Source organism: Ictalurus punctatus, chromosome 12 (assembly GCF_001660625.3).
Source record: "Ictalurus punctatus breed USDA103 chromosome 12, Coco_2.0, whole genome shotgun sequence".
Taxonomy (NCBI): domain Eukaryota; kingdom Metazoa; phylum Chordata; class Actinopteri; order Siluriformes; family Ictaluridae; genus Ictalurus; species Ictalurus punctatus.
In genome coordinates this window covers 6,318,552-6,338,256 of record NC_030427.2, presented here as the reverse complement: position 1 = coordinate 6,338,256, position 19,705 = coordinate 6,318,552, and the positions used below count along the sequence as shown (strand labels likewise).

General features: G+C 37.7%; 1 protein-coding gene across 1 annotated transcript; it reads right to left on the bottom strand.

Moving 5' to 3' along the window:
* Nucleotides 1-699: 699 nt before the first annotated feature.
* On the bottom strand, nt 700-15,690 carry fam210b (family with sequence similarity 210 member B). The gene is made up of 3 exons (XM_017482316.3): nt 14,987-15,690; nt 7,739-7,911; nt 700-3,680 (listed from the first exon to the last, which is right to left on the bottom strand). Exons 1-3 carry the CDS (start codon nt 15,449-15,451, stop codon nt 3,464-3,466), a joined length of 855 nt encoding a protein of 284 aa, XP_017337805.1. The 5' UTR covers nt 15,452-15,690; the 3' UTR covers nt 700-3,463.
* Between the last annotated feature and the right edge of the window lie 4,015 nt (nt 15,691-19,705).

Here is a 19,705-nt window from a genome sequence, read left to right as displayed (position 1 = left end):
AAACAGCAATATTCGTTGACATCTGGGGAATCAGCTGTTGTCAAAACGAAGAAAATTTGAACTGCGGAGAGCCTGCAGTCAAAAAGGGAAAGTGACAGAGCAAGGTCAAACCAATCAGATGTAGCCAGTTTTTACCTCATGATGGTAAGAGGGAGGACTGTACCACCTTCCTGGAGGCCTGGACAAATGCATTGTTTGTCACATTAAATTGTTTTTAAATAATACAGAAGTTACAGTCTGCATACTGGAAATATCCAGTACTGACTGCTGGGTGTTTAGCTGGGAATGTCATTTTTGTGGGACTACAACATGGACATGCCAGTGTGAGTATTCAACCTTCCTTTTTTATTCATTTGATCCCTGTGCAGCATGTGTGTTTAATATAAATTTGGATGTGGATACTATTCCTGCTTTAAATTCTGTAAAAGGACATTTAATTTCTGATACACCCTTCTCACAAAAACTGTATTTTTCTATACATTTTCTAGTAGTTCCAAGGTCCGTTCTGGTATTTGTACTTGTGCAGTTGTAAATGATTTACTAACAAAGAGCTACTTCATATTTAATCAACCCAAATATTGACTGGGTTCTTGATTACCCAGAGATTCAAGGCTGCTGACAGTAGCAGCCATAAATCATTTTTGTTTGTATACCCATATAGCTCACTTGGGTCCAGTTCATAAAGGTGAAATTATAATGTGCTTTTCAACAAAAACTGATTTTATTTATGGTGCAAAAAGATTATATAACATAAAGCTTATATAATTCATATAACATTACAACAGATTATTTTACACATTTTAAACAACGGTTCAAATTCTTGGTGATGTACACATAGACATTAATACATACAAACATAATAAAGAATGCAAATAAAACAAAAAGCCCAAATAACCTTTAAATAGGCAAAATAATTTTCATTTTGTATAATGACAATTCAGGCCAATCCTGGAATGCTTCAACATGATTAAATGCATGGACACTGTCATCAGACTTGTTCTGCTCAATCTCTGAAAAACTGCATAGTAAGTGTTGCAAAGCTGTGGTGTACAAGTCCAATTAATAATATTTTATTTAATTCTTTTTGCTAACAGTCTGTGAAAATGATATTAAAAATATTACTGTAGTGTTAAACTTCAGAGATACTAGATGATTTTCAATGGTAATCATATCACCTCACAAATGTTATAATATGCTCATGAAAATACTGTATTTGCAGAATAATATTTTCTTCAGCTTGCACATCTAGTTCACTTTCATATCTAATTTACACCAAATTGTTTGCACAGGTGTTCACACGAGTGACTGTTTATCAGGAATTTAGTGGTGTGTGCTTTCTCATTGATGCTTTCATGGAAGGTTGTTTTTCCACTACAGGTCCTATAGATATACATTCATTATACCATATATGCATGCACCAAACACTTTATTAGGAATATTATACAAATACTGAGTAGGGCCTCCTTTTGCTCCCAGAATAGCTTCCCTTCTGGTCTAGAGATTCTGGTCCATGTTGACATGATTGCATCATGCAATTCCTGCAGATTTTTCAGGTGCACTTTCATTATACAAATCTCCATTTGAGATGACTTATGAGAGGACTAATCTGAGAGGATTATCATGCTGGAAGTAGGGATTACAAGATGGGTAAATTGTGGCCATGAAGGGATGCACATGGTCAGCAACAATACTCAAATAGGCTGTGGCATTCAAGCAATGATTTATTAGTATTAAGGGGCCAAAAGTTTTATTTCAATTAAAGTGTGCAAAGAAAACATGCCCACACCATTACACCACCTCTGCCAGCCTGGACTATTGACACAAGTCAGGTTAGGTCCATAGATTCATCATGTTGGTGTCAAATTCTGACCCTACCATCTGTGGGGCTTGGCAGAAATTGTGATTCATCATACCAGGCTGTTTTTCCAGTCTTCAACTGTCCAGTTTTGGTGAGCGTGTGCCCACTACAGCCTCAGATTTCTGTTCTTGGCTGAGAGAAGTGGAACCTGATGTGGTCTTCTGCTGTTGTAGCCCATCTGCCTCAAGGTTTGGCATGTTGTGCATTCTGAGTTGCTTTTCTGCTCACCACAATTGTACAGAGCGGTTCTCTGAGTTAATGTAGCTCTCTCATCAACAACATTTCCGTCGCTCACTGGATTATTTTTTCTTTGTTGCAACATTCTGAGTAAACTCTAGAGATGGTTGTACGTGATCATCCCAGGAGATCAGCAGTTATAGAAATACTCAAACCAGCCCATCTGGCACCAACAGTCATGCTATGACCGAAATCACTGAAATCCCATTCTCCCCCCATTCTGATGGTTCATGTGAACATTACCCAAAGCTGCTGGCCCATATCTGCATGATTTTATACACTACACTGCTGGCACACGATTGGCTGATTAGATAATTGCATGAATGAGTAAGTGTACAGGTGTTCCTAAAAAAGTGCTTGGTGAGTATAGAATACTCTATTTAATAATGTGTTAGTATTAATAATAGCGTTACTTACACTTACATTTTCCACTACTTTGTGGCTATTTCCACCACCAAGGAACACATTGCATGCTTATATACTGCTTTTACGACTGTTATTCATTCGCATTAACTGCTTTATCCTGGTCAGGTGGCTTAAATTACCAATAGCTTATATTTGAGGACATTTAGCTATCTTCATTAGAAAATACTGTGGCCAGGCAAAATAATCAAAAACAATAAATGCAGGAGTGGAGGGGACTGGTCGAATTTTCAGCAGGAGCAGGATTGGTCAGAATTACAGATATGTTCCATGGTTTTTATTCTTTGGTTACTGTGCTGTCCTGTACAATGTGTGACCTTGCACCAAAAGGAATTCCTTGTACACCCTGTACTTGGCAATTAAAAAAACACTTTATGATTCTGAACTCCTTCTGGTACAGGCAGGAGTGGGATTTTAAAAAACAGTCAAACTTCTGTGTTTTTTCACTAAAGTTTGCAATATTGGCCTACTTGGATGTGTTTGGGAGTGTGGGAGCTATTAAGTAAACACTTGCTCCTCTTTATTTTCACTAAATATTCGAGTATTGTGCACGGCTATCACGCACAGCTGTGTTTCATGTCACAGTGGAACCATGTGTATTTAAATATCAAATGCCTGGTATTTTTTTTTTTTTTAAAAAACCCTTTTATTTTAATTTTAAGTTGTATTTATGATAGAAAAGACAAATGCAGTTGTTGGGCAGGATATGGCTTGTCCTGTGTTGCTAAGCCATATGGGCCGAGCCACGCTAATCATGGAGTAGCGCTATTTTAGGGCTATTTTTACAGCTATTTATAAAATGCTAATACCCATAATTTAAAATCATCAACAATTTCTATAATTTCCATATGCATCTGTGAAGCTATTTTAGACCTGAATCTATACAATACAAAAAAACATTAAAACTATAGTGAACATGCAGTCCACCACGGAAAATATGCTTGTTCACAGACGACGTGGTGAGGATTTGAAGAGTCCTGTTTTCCGAAGATATCGTACTATGAGTGGTACAGACACAAGGGTGATGCTGATCCGAAATGGAGCAAAGATTTTGTGAACAGCGTAAGCTAGCACAAAAGTGCTAGTGCCAGCAGCCATCTTCGACTGAACAACAGATTCATTGAAGCCCAGTTTGCAAAGGACAGCTGTCATATTGATCCCGCTGAGGAGAATAAGCATTAAAGCACATTTAATGCAAGAAATAAAATCACAAAATAACTAGGGATGCACCGAAATAAAAATTCTTGGCCGAAGCCGAATATAATGAAAAACTTGGCCGAAACCGAACACGTTTTTTTTTCGCGTTTTTATTTATTTTGCCATTTTTCTCACCATTGCATAAATTAAATAGTCAAAATGTGCTTTTTACTATTTTGTCTTGCTTTTCAAAGAAAAAAATCAATTACAAAAACTACAATTTCAAAATATTTATTTAACACTGAACTTTTTTTTTTCATTCCAGCAGGCATAGGCTACCAACAAGGCACAATATAACTTTAAATAAATAAAATAGTAAAATAAAAATATTTTGATGTGGTCATCTTTGAGCCCCTTGAATAGCCGATGTTAGTCCTGTAACTGACTGCTGAAAGAACGGAACACTCTGTAGACTACAACTAAAAAGTGCATTGACGAGTGCAGAAACTGGTTATATTGGGTTCTATAGGGCTGATGATATTGGGGATATGTACCGCTCGCGTCCCTGTACGGCTCGCTGAGTATTACAGTAGATATAGTAGAGTTAGATACGTTGTTAATGTTATGTTCCCTTAAATAAATACGTCTTTACCTGCTTCCGTACTCTACTCCCTTACGTCTCATGATGTGACAGAATACTCCGGAACAGAAACAAAACAGACGCACGTCCACGCACGTTTACTGTCCACAGTAAACATCCGAAGAGCACGTAGCTCGTACACGTAGTCACCCCTCATTGAGGTCGTGACATTTGCGTGTCTCACTCTGTTGGGTTGCTAGGCTATTTTGTCGCGTCATCAAACACGTCATTGTTCGGTCAAATTTATTCTGTCTTTTCACTTATAATTTCGGTTGCCGAACATTCGGTGCATCCCTAAAAATAACATCAACATTCACTCATACTAGAATATTGAACATATTTTTATTTGAGAAAGAGCCTATGAATTTTTTTTTTATTTTTAAGTTAGGCACTCTTTTCAGATTTAAGTAGATGGAACTGCTTATGGTCATGTGAAAAAATAAGTACACCCCATGGAAATTGTTGGCTTTTTTGACATATTTGTACAGGTAAACATTTGATCCTCTTTGAAACAGTACCTATTAATAAAGCTTATACACTATCAAATGACATGTAAAATTGACATTTTGTAGTCATTTTCACAATGTACGTGAAAAATAACACAGGTCACCTAGAAAAGGTAAGTACACCCCTACATTTATCACACCTTCAAATCCAAAAAAAAATTGATTAAAATTTAGGGTGCCAGTAGTTAGAACCTGTCTTATCTAAACGTCTCACATCTAGTGTCTGGTGTTCCCTTTGCTATTGAGGTGTATGGCGTCTTCGTGCCAATATCTAAAGACTTCTGTAAGGCCTTCAGAAAATGATATGTATGTCTATAATTTGCCTTCCAAATTATTTTAAATACATCATTCCACTGTAATCATCTACAAGTGAGATTTCAAACTACTGCCAATTTGTCCAGGACCTGTCGTGTCCTTTTTATTTAACATTTTTAAATATGGTATCAATGCTTGATTGTTTTCATTATATATGTACATTTTGTTGAAAAGTGCACTTTATTAAAATTTGTTTAAAAAGAAACTTTGTCCTGAGTGGTCTGTGTTATTATTTTTCTTTGACGTTATGTTTCCTTGTGTTGGGTAACTTACTAATAGTCTAAATGAATCAACATGAAATAATAATAAATAATTATGATAAGATTGTGGATTATGATCCATCCTAAACAAAATCGTGATATGTTGTTTTTCAGGTCTCCCACCTCTAGCAGGATTACCTGTGTCCGGTTCAATCACAGTTTTAATCTTTGTTCTCATTTAAAGAAAATGTGCCAAAGCATCATCCAGTTAAAAGATCTCCAGAATGAATGTAAATATGTAAATAATTTTTCCTTTTCATACCATAATTTATTGTTAAAATGTTTTATGAACAATACCTAACCTCCGACCATAGTTTTAAAAAAAAGACTCTCAAGTCCCATTTACAGTATCTCACAAAAGTGAGTACACCCGTCACATTTTTGTAAATATTTGATTATATCTTTTCATGTGACAACACTTAAGAAATGACACTTTGCTACAATGTAAAGTAGTGAGTGTACAGCTTGTGTAACAGTGTAAATTTGCTGTCCCCTCAAAATAACTCAACACACAGCCATTAATGTCTAAACCGCTGGCAACAAAAGTGAGTACTCCCCTAAGTGAAAATGTCCACATTGGGCCCAGTTAGCCATTTTCCCTCCCCGTTGTCATGTGACTTGTTAGTGTTACAAGGTCTCAGGTGTGAATGGGGAGCAGGTGTGTTAAATTTGGTGTCATCGCTCTCACACTCCCTCATACTGGTCACTGGAAGTTCAACATGGCACCTCATGGCAAAGAACTCTCTGAGGATCTGAAAAAAAGAGTTGTTGCTCTACATAAAGATGGCCTAGGCTATAAGAAGATTGCCAAGACCCTGACACTGAGCTGCAGCATGGTGGCCAAGACCATACAGCGGTTTAACAGGACAGGTTCCACTCAGAACAGGCCTCGACATGGTCCACCAAAGAAGTTGAGTGCAGGTGCTCAGCATCATATCCGGAGGTTGTCTTTGGGAAATAGACGTATGAGTGCTGCCAGCATTGCTGCAGAGGTTGAAGGGGTGGGGGGTCAGCCTGTCAGTGCTCAGACCATACGCCGCACACTGCATCAAATTGGTCTGTTATCCCAGCTGATAACAGCTGTTATCCCAGAAGGAAGCCTCTTCTAAAGATGATGCACAAGAAAGCCCGCAAACAGTTTGCTGAAGACAAGCAGACTAAGGACATTGATTACTGGAACCATGTCCTGTGGTCTGATGAGACCAAGATAAACTTATTTGGTTCAGATGGTGTCAAGCGTGTGTGGCGGCAACCAGGTGAGGAGTACAAAGACAAGTGTGTCTTGCCTACAGTCAAGCATGGTGGTGGGAGTGTCATGGTCTGGGGCTGCATGAGTGCTGCCGGCACTGGGGAGATACAGTTCATTGAGGGAACCATGAATGCCAACATGTACTGTGACATACTGAAGCAGAGCATGATCCCCTCCCTTCGGAGACTGGGCCGCAGGGCAGTATTCCAGCATGATAACGACCACAAACACACCTCCAAGACGACCACTGCCTTGCTAAAGAAGCTGAGGGTGAAGGTGATGGACTGGCCAAGCATGTCTCCAGACCTAAACCCTATTGAGCATCTGTGGGGCATCCTCAAACGGAAGGTGGAGGAGCACAAGGTCTTTAACATCCACCAGCTCCGTGATGTCGTCATGGAGGAGTGGAAGAGGACTCCAGTGGCAACCTGTGAAGCTCTGGTGAACTCCATGCCCAAGAGGGTTAAGGGAGTGCTGGAAAATAATGGTGCCACACAAAATATTGACACTTTGGGCCCAATTTGGACATTTTCACTTAGGCGTGTACACACTTTTGTTGCCAGTGGTTTAGACATTAATGGCTGTGTGTTGAGTTATTTTGAGGGGACAGCAAATTTACACTGTTACACAAGCTGTACACTCACTACTTTACATTGTAGCAAAGTGTCATTTCTTCAGTGTTGTCACATGAAAAGATATCATCAAATATTTACAAAAATGTGAGGAGTGTACTCACGTTGTTGAGATACTGTAAAAGTAGCTTATTTCTGCTGGAAAACTGCAGACCTGGCAACACCTGATTCAAATACATTCAGTTAGCATGCTGTGCTGTACTCTGGTCTGCGTTTCCGTCGGGGGATACCAATACCTTGTTAGATTTTAGGTTGGGGTTGTTCATTAGCATACCGGAGGAGAAAATGTATAAATAGATAAATGTAGAACTAAAGAAATACACAAAAGAATAAACATGCAAATAAAGAAAAGCATAAATAAAGAAACCAATATTAATACATTTTTAAATTTCTTCCCAAGATTTGTTTGTTTGTTTTCCGGTATTGTGTTGACATTTAAAACCATTTTTAAAACAAAAATACAGAAGAAGAGCTGCCTTACCTAGACACGGCAGTGTAGAAAATTCCAAGAGAAATGATAGATATTCCAATGTGAAATGAAACACCAACAGCACCGTATTCCTTAAAAACCTTCTTCAGCTCTTCTGTTTTATTTCGCTTTTCCTCAGGCTCTGGCTTTTCAGCTCCTGCTTGTGAGCTCTTAGAAAGCAGTACCTAATCAGAGGCAGAGAATAACAATGTGAGAAATAAATATCACAGTAATGTAAGTTTATTCAGCACCATACTTTTCATCTTCTTTTTTTTTTTTTTAATTATATTTAGTATATTACACAGACGGGTAACACATGATAGGAAAAACCTAGATAAATGAATGAAGAAACATGTTTCATAAGAGTTTGGATCAATATTGAAAGAGCAAAAGATAATTATTTGGGCTCTGATGGCAGGCATTTCAGTTAGAAAGACTGCTCAGCTGTTTATAATTGAAGAGTGGGCTGTTGTCTTGCTTCACTTAAGCTCCATTTGCAAAAATCTCCATATATAGTTGTAAATACACACAATGGGTTCAGAAAGTATCCATTAAAGGACTAAAGGAAGATGTGCAGCAAAAGGTTGTTGAGCTTCACACAATGGGAAGTGTCTAAGAAAATAGCACAAGCATTGAAAATGTCCATTTCCACCATCAGGGCAATAATTAAGAAGTTCCAGTCAACTGGAAATGTTATGAATCGATCTGGAATTGGACGCGTGTCTATATCGTCTCAACACACTGTGAAGAGGACGGGTCGAGTGGCCAAAAAAATCTCCAAGGATCACAGCTGGAGAACTGCAGAAGTTGAATCTTGGGGTCAGAAAGTCTCCAAAACTACAATCCGAAGTCACCTACATCACCACAACTGTTTGGTGGACAGGGATCCCGTTACATCTAAACCAAACACAGAATTCCTCAAAAAGAACATCATACCTATGGTCAAGCGTGGTGGATGAAGTGTGATGGTGTGGGGATGCTTTGCTGCTTCAGGGCCTGGGCAACTTGCAGTAATTGAAGGAAACATGAACCAAAGAACCAAGACAATTTTCAGCAATTGCAGGTAATTTAACATAAAAATATAGCGTTTTTATTAACATTTATAACTGTTATAGTGCTACCTATTGCCCAATCTATAGAATTTTGCATGCTTCTTTAAAACAATAAGATGCATGAGCTTACCTCATTTCATTAAGTTCTGAGGTTTCAGTTAGGAATTATAGGCTTTTGGATACAATTATACCCATATTTTTAAATGACCCTGCCATCCAAAGACTAAAGTGAAACATTTTTTCCAGAATTATTGACATATGGAGTAGGCCTGTCACGATAACTAATTTTGTTGGATGATATTGTCCCAGAAATCATTGCGATAAACGATATTATTGTCATTAAGACCATTAAGACCATTATTATTATATCATTATGCCAATGATATAAGGATAATGTAATAGCATAATAATGAAAGTACACCCTTTCAAAGAGTTTTATGTATTCTGATGAAAATGTCCTTTAAATTTTGTCAATATTTGGTCGTCATATTTATTCATTTTAGTCGATTTTACTCTGACTAAAATGGCATCGAATATTAGTCAACAGCATCTTAGTTGATGAGAAAATGCAAAAATGAAACCAAATATTCACACATTTTATATATTAACTTAAACATGTATCAACAAAAACATGTGAAAAACTGCCCGTGTTGTGAAAACCTAATCTCCTGAAATAATAACATTACAATGAGTACACTATTGTACTACATTATTGTGAATTCTTTATGATTTAGTTGTTCATTGTCCGTGTTTTAGTGCATTCTTACAGAAAGAGCGTATTTACAACGTGACTACTTACTCAATTTCAAGCTTTGTTCAAGGTTTTGGATGCCTATGAGTCTGGCAAGGGATTTTTAAAAAATCTCCAAATTATTTGAAATACATCATTCCATTGTAAGGAAAATAATCTACAAATGGCACAGATTTCAAATGACCAGGACTAGCCATCTCAGCAAATTCAGCCCAAGAGCAGACTGTCTGATGCAAAAAGAAGTCTTCAAGAACCCCAAAATTTCCTCACAGGATCTGTTAATAAGTCTTGCAACTGTTGGTGTCAAAGTGCATGCTTCTATAATCAGAAAGAGAGTGCACAAATTTGAGCTGAATGGGAGGACAAAGCCTTTGCAAGACTACAGTTTGCCAATGAGCATACAAACAAAGACCAGGCCTTTTGGAATAATGTGCTTTGTATAGACGAATCAAAGGTCACGAAACAAAGACAGCTTTTCAAGAGAAGCACGTAAAGCACGGTGGTGGAAATGTTATAGTTTGGGGTTGCTTTGCTGCCTCAGGGATGGGACAACTTGCATTCAGTGATTCAACCATGAATTCTGCATCACATCAAAAAGGGCTTGAATATAACGTGAGACCATCTGTCTGAAGATTGAAGTTGAACAGAAAGTGGACCTTTCAATAGGCCAATGATCCTAAGCACACGAGCAAATCCACCAAGGAATGGCTCAAAAGAAGAAATGGAGGGTTATGGAATGGCCTAGTCAAAGCCCGGATTTGAATCCCATTTAAATGTTGGGAAAGGGCGTGGATTTTAAACGGGCAGTGCATGCAAGAAAACCCTCAAACATTTTACAACTGAAAGAATATTTCATGGAAGAGTGGTCAAAAATTCCAGCAAGCTTGGTAGACAATTATGCAAAACACCTACAAGAATAATGACAATATTTACTGATTTGATTGACACCAGTGGTTCTTGGGGCAAAGCTTTTAAGTATTAGGAGGTTTAATATATTATGTGAATAATATGTGTATGTGTGAAACATTGCATAATACACAGTCAACTATGTATGTAAAATGTGATAGCACCTCCCGATGGCTGATTTCCAATACTGCATCTTAACACACAATTCAGAATGGCAGACGCCAAAAATGGCCGACATAGTGAACTTGGGTATCATTTGACTCAGTATGTCTCACTGAATCTAAATATACCGTGGTTTTACGATAAAGTATACAGATGTTATAAGCAAAAATAACAATTTTCATATCTTGTGACCAGTAGGTGGCTGGTTCCAAAACTGCTCATGTACCCTTTGGTCGTGGTTTTGATAAGACACACCAGGATTGGTGTCAATATACCAAGGCGTTGAAGAGATATAACCTCTCGTTCATTTTGGTGTGCTTGTTGTCATATTTGTTGATGCGTTATATGCAAAAGGTTTGATCTATCAAAAGTCTTTGATTAACGTTTGGTCTTCATTATGTAATTTGGTGAAGTTCTGATGAACGGTGTAGGATGAGTTCACAAAAGTACAGTGGTGCGCTTTTTTTTGTTTTGTTTTTTTAGAATTTTCTATATTTCCACATAAATATGACCTAAAACATAATTACATTTTCGCATAAGTCATAAAAGATGATAAAGAGAACCAAATTAAACAAATGAGACAAAAATATTATACTTTTTGTAATATTTATTTATTGAGGAAAATTATCCAATATTACATATATATGAATGGCAAAAGTATGTGAACCTCTAGGATGAAGTTTAATTTGAAGATGAAATTAGAGTCACTGCTCTCCAAAACGAACATTGCTGCCTGTCTGAAGTTTGCTAAAGATCATATGGACAAGCCAGAAGGCTGTTGGAAAAATATTTTGTGGATCAATGAGACCAAAATAAAATTTTTGGTTTCAATGAGAAGTGTTATGTTTGGAGAAAGAATACTGCATTCCTGCATAAGAACCTTATCCCATCGGTGAAACATGTTGGTGATAGTCTCATGGTTTGGGTCTGTTTTGCTCCATCTGGGGCAGGACGGCTTGCCATCATTGATGGAACAATGAATTCTGAATTATACTAGTGAATTCTACAGGAAAATGTCAGGATGTGAACCATGAATCGAATCTCAAGAGAAAGTGGGTCATGCAGCAAGACAACAACCCTAAGCACACAAGCCATTCTACCAAAGAACGGTTAAAGAGGAATAAAGTTAATGTTTTGAAATGGCCAAGGCAAAATCCTGATCTTAATCCAATGGAAATGTTGTGGAAGGACCTGAAGCAGTTCATGTGAGGAAACTCACCAACATCCCAGAGTTGAAGTTGTTCTGTACTGAGGAACGGGATAAAATTCCTCCAAGCTGGTGTGCAGAACAGTTACTGGAAATGTTTAGTTGCAGTTATTGCTGCACAGTGGGGTAACACCAGGTACTGCATGCATAGGTTCACATACTTTTGCCACTTACAGGTATGTAATATTAGATCATTTTCCTCAATAAATAAATGACTAAGTATAATATTTTTGTCTAATTTGTTTAATTGTGTTCTCTTTGTCTACTTTTAGGACTTGTGTGAAAATCTGATGATGTTTTAGGTCATATTTATGCTAGGGTTGCACGATTATGGTCAAAATGATATTCATGATTATTTTGATCAATATTGAGATCTCGATTATTTATCATGATTATTCATTGATTTTAGGGACAACATATTTTTGCTGCACTTTCACATTTAAATAAACAGACCGCTGCTTTCACCTCCATGTCGTGCTACATTCCTGCTAATGTACAAATCTTTGCATCAAATACGACTGGTAGGCCCACTTAAAGTGCATCATCTAGTAGAAGCAAAATATAAATAAAATTATACCCAAAAATAAAAATGCCATCAACCAAATGAAAATATGCATCAAATATAACAATATTCAACCAAATGAAAACAATTCAGGGCGATACAGAAAAGTCAGTAACAGTGTTTACAGGAGGAGAGACGCAGACAGATCACCCAATAGAGTGGTGCAGGGACGAAGCCATTTTGTACCGGAACCCGAAGGGATCATCACACCGGTTCCCTCGACAAAAACCCAACAGGATTTTCACATAGACTTTTGGATTATTGCAAAAAATAATCTCTGTGATCAACAAAAGTTTACAACACTAACACGTTCTGTCCATCAAGATCATTTTCACAAATGAACACAACTTTTATGAAGTTTGAAAGCTAAATACAATCTCCAGAAATAAACAGCTAACGCTATAACCGAAATACACCACGGTCACTCGACTTCAACGTCACCATCACCAAGCTTCCCAAAACTTTTCCAAACTTGATTTAAATCATTTTCCATAATACAGATTTACTCTGTGGATGAATCTTCATCCACATTTTTTTGGGAATTGTGCACAGCACATCTGAACCAGTTTATCTGCAGAGTTTTTTCCTGTTCGGAGTGATGACGTTTAATTTCCCAAACAACGTGTGTAGTCAACATGATAGTGTCATGATTATCCCTCGCACAAGCGCTGGAGCACACAGCGTTCTTCCAGGTTTTTTAGTGACGTTCTACATGTGCATTTGTTATGATTTCTCTCCTGTCTCCGCCCCTGTAGTGTTATTGGTTGATCCCTTATCATCATTAGTCTCAGCTGTTTTGTGTTCACCCTTAATTACGTTTGTCATTTAAACCCCTCATGTCTCTGTTCGATGCGAAGTATTGCGTCAGTATTCCCTGTACCAAGCTTTTGTCCATAGTGTTGAGCTTGTTCTCGACCTCGGCGTTTGATTCTTGTTTAGCCTTGTTTGTGCCCGTTTGTTGATCGCCTGACCTTTTGCTTGTTTCTGACCACGCTATTGTTTCCCGTTTTGGATTTCTGCCTCTCTTCAATAAAGCTCTTATCTGCATTTGCATCCGTCCTAAACCCTCATTACGTGAGGGTTAGCGACTGCCTTTTTCAATACACGTAAAAGCTTTTTTGCCAATGAAGGCACATTTGATATCATTGTGTTCAGCATGATCCACAGAATATAATCAGGTTTCAAGACAACAGGCTAAAGAAATTAAAAGTTTTTAGCATTTAAAAATTTTTTTTTTTGGATCAAAAGGTTTTTTGAGTAACTTCAGGGCATGGGGATTATGACACCTACCAAGCTTTTATAATGATACTGAAATGGGTTTGTAAAATACAGCATCTTAACACACAATTCAAAATGGCCGATGCCCAAAATGGCCAACATAATTATTATGCCTCACCGAATCTAAATATACCACTTAAAGTCTTCGGGTTTGGTCTGCATGATAGGTTTTAGGGCAGAATAATAATAATAATAATAATAATAATAATAATAATAATAATAATAAATGTCCAAACCTTACAATTACAATAGCGTTTCAGCACTTTGTGCTTGAACCCCTAGTAATGATAAAAATCCCTGAAAAAAAACACATCAGCGTTTCAGGCTTGAACCCCTAATAATAATAGTATTGTTGTTGTATAACATTTATAAATAAGGAAACTGAGGTTGAATAAATGTTGTCTTCTTTTTAAAAACACCAATTCAAAACTATAAACTCCACATATGAATCATAAAAAGAATGGTGAAACAGCCGTTACTTTTTCTGTACCACCGATCTGGAAGACATTACCATTAAACAATTGTCAGGCTGAACTTGCATTGATTTTAAACACAAAAACAAAAATCATCACTAAAAACATTTCCCTCACTTTCCCATTCTTTTAAAAAGCTTTTATTATTATTATTATTATTATTATTATTATTATTATTATTACTACTACTTTTACCCACATATTGCGTTTACATTACTTTTAAGTTACTTGAATTATTTAATTTACTTTAGACACTTTATTATTACATTTTGTATACCTGATAATTATTTTCTTCTTTGTCACTGCCATGTATTTATTTCATTTTTATTTATCCCTATTTGCCTATTTTATTTTTTGACTTATGTTTCTTTCTTTCTTTCTTTTTTGCTTCACACTGTAAAGCACTTTGGATGTGCAGGATGACAGCGATGTTTATAATAATAATAATAATAATAATAATAGGATAATAATAGGATGATGATAACAATAATAATAATGATAATAATGATAATAACAACAACAAAACAACAATATATAGATGTTGTATAACATTTCAGAATGAGGACACCGAGGTTGAGTAAGCGTGTTGTTTTTGAGAACAGTTCAGTGTAGGGTTGCTCTCTGGGGTAGTCCTGATAGACTAATTAAAGTCCAACAAGCATTTCCAGTCACTTGTAGTCTATATCAGCCCGAACACACAGTGGGTGCTGTCTTATCTCCCAGCACAACACTGAAAGGTTTGACCAGTTAAGAATGTACTGCCAAAAATCGACATAAACCCGTCAGAGAACTCGAATGTAACCATCCGCGTTACTGAATGCCCAGAAGCCGCCTCATACATTTATTTCTACTGCTGACAAACAGTTTACCTTCTGAACCTGTGTGGCCGGGTCCGTCCTCATCCAGTCGGCTTGTTTCTGTTTCGAAACGGTGGATAAAGCACTTGACAGAAGTTTGTTCGTGGAGGAGCCAATGATACACGTTTCGGTACCAAGACAAAATAAGCTTTTGCTGGAATGTAGTCGGTTATTCGTATTACGATCCTGGCTTCTCCACGAAAAGGGCGAAATGAAGCCCAGTCTTGAAGCCGATTTGCCGGCGGTCACAGCAGGAGACACATGTTTACATGTGGTGCTTCTCACATACTTCTCCTGTAGTGCTCCAGCAGGCAGAACACAGACCCTGTGTGTACAGACTTGGGAGCAGGAAATAATGCTAGAGTTATGCACTGCTCCCACGGCAGCCCGTGGTTTGTTTACTGTAACCTGCACTGAACCCGTCAATTTATAATAGGTGAATGATGACGCACACCGGACTCCTCGACTGACAAACATCGTCTCTTACCAACACTTATGACGCCTGAGCAGCGTTGTGTGAGACCACTTATCTTAGACGAAGGTAATAAACACCACCAGTCACGCTTTACAAAAAAGAATCGGATTCCACAGGGTGGGGATAGGTCTCTGCCGAAAATAGTCGACTATAGTGAAGCATTTATAATGCGCTAACGCAAGCGACAAGAGAGCAACAACACACGGCGCGATCCCCGAACACACCGCCCTCTCCGTCCTTCAGAACAGGGCAGGGGGAGGGTCTGACTGTGATAGGGGGCGGGTTTAGAACTAAGAATGGGTGATACCACTTTTTAGATCCAATAGCAAGCAATATCAGGACTATCCGAGACTTTAAAATCGCATTGTGTATAAAAATGTGGAAATTGCGGGCGCGCAATGAGATGATATAAATGAGTGAAGGTAAAAGTCTCCCCATACGCACTAATACATCTTCGCGACGTTGCATGACGTCAGCATTTTAATCTGGATGACGTTTTATTCGAGAGTTCTACTCTCTTTAAAAGATGCCTCTGCTGGATATTTCAGCGAAGGCTAGGAAACGCATTCGAGGCGTTTATGAATGATGGATGTTGTAAATCCGGTCGTTTAAAGATGTTTATATATGATGTTGTTATATAGGCAGTGCGGCTGGTTTACTGGTTTAATTTCGCCTACAGTGACTCCTGCTTGAAATAGAACTGAACCAATAAATATGAATATGTTTCTAGACAAAACACATCTAAGTTCATAATATAAAAAAGATCAACACACACACATACACACACACATACACGCGCACAAACATACACATACACGCATACACACACACATACACACATACACGCACACACACACATACACCCGCACACATACACACATACACGCACACACATACACACACACGCACACACACATACATACACATACATACACACACACACACACACACACACACACACAGTGAGTGTATAGTATGTAGGTAAAGTGAAGATCCTAACTGTAAACACTGGAATATGTGCAGTCGCAGTAGTAGGTTATGCAAACAAAAGTGCAAAGCATAGTAAAATAAATAGTAGGTGTGTGCAGTTGTAGTGTCTGAGCAGTCCTCTATAGGCATGAGTATAAAAAGTAGACGAAGCAGCAGTACAAAGTAGCATTTAAAAAAAATTAAACTACAATTAAATTATATTAGATGTAGTAGTATATGTAGTGTGTAATAAATATGTACAATATATCAATATATTGCACAGAGACAGGATGTAGTCCTTAGCAGCACTAAAGTGGTAATAGAACCTTTACAAATACTGTAACATTCCCCAAAGTGACAGAAACATGTGAAGAAACATGTGACTTTGATTCTCCACACACTGGGCACCTCATTGACACTCATCTGAGTATCCTTGAGCTGTCAATGAGGCGACCAGTGTGTGGGAGGTAGTGGCGGCATGAGTGAAAGAGTGGAAGAAGGACTAATGACTGGATTACAGTTTATTCAGGATCCTGATGGCCTGCAGGTAGAAACTGTTCATATAGATCAAAACATGAGACCACACTTGACAACATTTTCATTCATAATTTGGATCTTGTTATAATCTGCATTGCTGCATGTGATGTATGTATAATAAAGAGTATGTTATCCCATGCTACTGCTGTTTGATGATGACATGGCCTGTGCCTGTGTTCTGTTTACTGATTTTCATTCATGATTTGAATCTATCTGGCTGTCCTTTAAATTATACGCCTTTAAATGCACTTGCATCAGACTTGCATGCAGTCCTTTTGTGACAGATGGACTGAACTGAAAATGATAATTAATGCTTCTCAGCTAAATGATTACGTTCAGCTACAGAATGCCTGTAGATATTTTAAATAAATAAATAAATAAATAAACTCTATCATGGCTTTACTGTGGAAAGTCATGCTCTTGCTAATTTTTTAAGAAAATGTATATATGTTCAGATGGTGGTGAAAGATTGAGGGATTTGTGCAGGATCGATAAAAATAACCATCTAAAATCTGCAATCTGTCATGTCAAGGCAAACCAACAACTCCATTTCCCAGAATGCACCACGAACTACAAACATGGCAGACAACTACAACTCCCAATGGAACACACATACACATCACCTTCTCCTGAGCACTAATCACACACACCTGTTCTCTATCACACCACTCTACTTAAGGGACTCTCACACACCGCCATTGCAAAAATATTACGCTCAGGTGACTTATCTGTCGTTTAACAAGCCGTTACTTCGTGTCATTGCTCTGGTTTTATGATTTTTGTTATTACCCTGACATTGATTCTCTGCCTTAACTGGTTTGGATTATTTGCATGATCGTTTGACCCTTGTCTGTCTATGGTTACTGATTTCTGCATAACCCTGTGGATTTATCTTCTCATTAAACTGCCTTACCTGTATTTGCTTCTGTCTCAGCCCCCATTACCTGACACAATCACATAACTCATTTGACACGCCTCTTACAACAACCATCTTCTCTTGAGGGATGCTTACACTTCAAAATAACAAAACTTGCCGGAAAAAGTCATTTGAGAAATGAAGATTCGCTTATACCACAAAGACGCTAACACATTTTATGGTTTGATACTAACCATTGTGATTAACTCCATTTTAAATATCACATCTATACATTGTGTGGATAAACAGTAAAAAGCAGGGCTTCACCCTTAAAATCATTAACATAAGCACATCGTAAACATTTGGTGATATACAGTGACTACCCAGACAGTCAGAAGACAGGAAGGTCACACATACAGATCAAACAAGGTTACCAGGGATCGTAAATCACATGGCATACAGACCTGTCTGTCAGGGTGACAGGGGAGGGGTGGGTCGCTTGGGATTCTATTGTGTGGCACACGGCACTTTTTCTGAATGGTTTCAAAAGCTTTAGTCATGCAGCTCTGCTTTTGTTTGTTTTTTTAACAAACATGTCCATGCGTATTTACTAAACAGATCTATGCATGAAAACAGAAAATTATTGTTGTCATTTTCCTTGACCTATGCAGACATATCAACTAGATCAACCTGGAACTACATATCAATACCACAGATGACAACCCGATTCCTTTTGTATTTTAGAGGGGCGGTTCTGTGTAGTGTGTAAGCATGCTCGCCGAAGAGACAGCCTGTAACTTGTTTATCATTTAAACAAAACACCTGTTTCTTTTAAAACACATCTTTTAAACATTTTTACCTCCTAAAGAACCCTAGTTTGAAAGTGTGTAATAAATATTTTCCATTTCTTTGGACATACTGGCACCTCAGTTTCCACAAAGAATAACACCAGTGGTTTAAGTGTTTTGGTTTTCTATTTCAGTAAAAGAGAACAACGGCATCATATAACATCACGGGACTGTAGAAATTTTATACACATCACAGTGTTTTTTCTCAAGAATATTATCAACTAGTGTTTCAATATTTTCACATACAACAGTCTGTTAATTTCTTGACAACGTGATTACACATAAATCAATCACACATGGTCACATACACATTATGTCCCCAATTCTAATACAACTGTCACATTCAGTCATCAGGTCTAGTATTTTTCTAATAGTTGCGCAAGATGGACTGACTGCATTAATTAACATACGCATCATATCTGTCCACTCATTTGAGACAGCAACAACCTTACAACAACCTTCTTCTCTTGAACCATGCTTACATTTCAAAATAGCAAAACTTGCTGGAAAAGTAATTTGAGAAATGAAGATTCGCTTATACCACAAATACACGTAACATATTTGTATGGTTTGATACTGACCGGTGTGATTGACTCCATTTAAACATCGCATGTAAGCACTGTGTGGATAAACAGTGAAAAGCAAAATTCACCTTTAAAATCATTAACATAAACACACCGTAAACATTCAGTGACATCTGACACCTGGGCAACACGGCAGGAAAGCATGCCCCCGACAGACAGGAGATAGGAAGGTCACACATGCACATCAAACAGGGTTACCGCGGGTCATAAATTACATGGCACACAGACGTGTCAGTCAGGGTGACATGGGGGGTCATAAATCAGTTTGACCTTTTGACAGAAAGTGTATGTTATAACTACTACTGTTGATTGACTGTTGTTTTTGGGTTTTTCTTCACAGCTCTCACAATGTTTCTGTCATCAGCTGTTGTTGTTGTCCTTGGCCGAGCCATTCAGTGTCTGATGCTCAGTACACCAGTGGTTTCGTTCTTTTTTAGGACATTCCAAATTGTTGCATTGGTT

Bases quoted from the DNA above. Each gene is read 5' to 3' on its own strand.
- fam210b (XM_017482316.3), bottom strand. From the start codon at position 15,451: ATGTTTGTCAGTCGAGGAGTCCGGTGTGCGTCATCATTCACCTATTAT. The intron at 7,912-14,986 runs GTAAACTGTTTG...GCCTCTGATTAG, and splicing joins CGGCCACACAGGTTCAGAAG to GTACTGCTTTCTAAGAGCTC. The intron at 3,681-7,738 runs GTAAGGCAGCTC...TATTCTCCTCAG, and splicing joins TTCTACACTGCCGTGTCTAG to CGGGATCAATATGACAGCTG.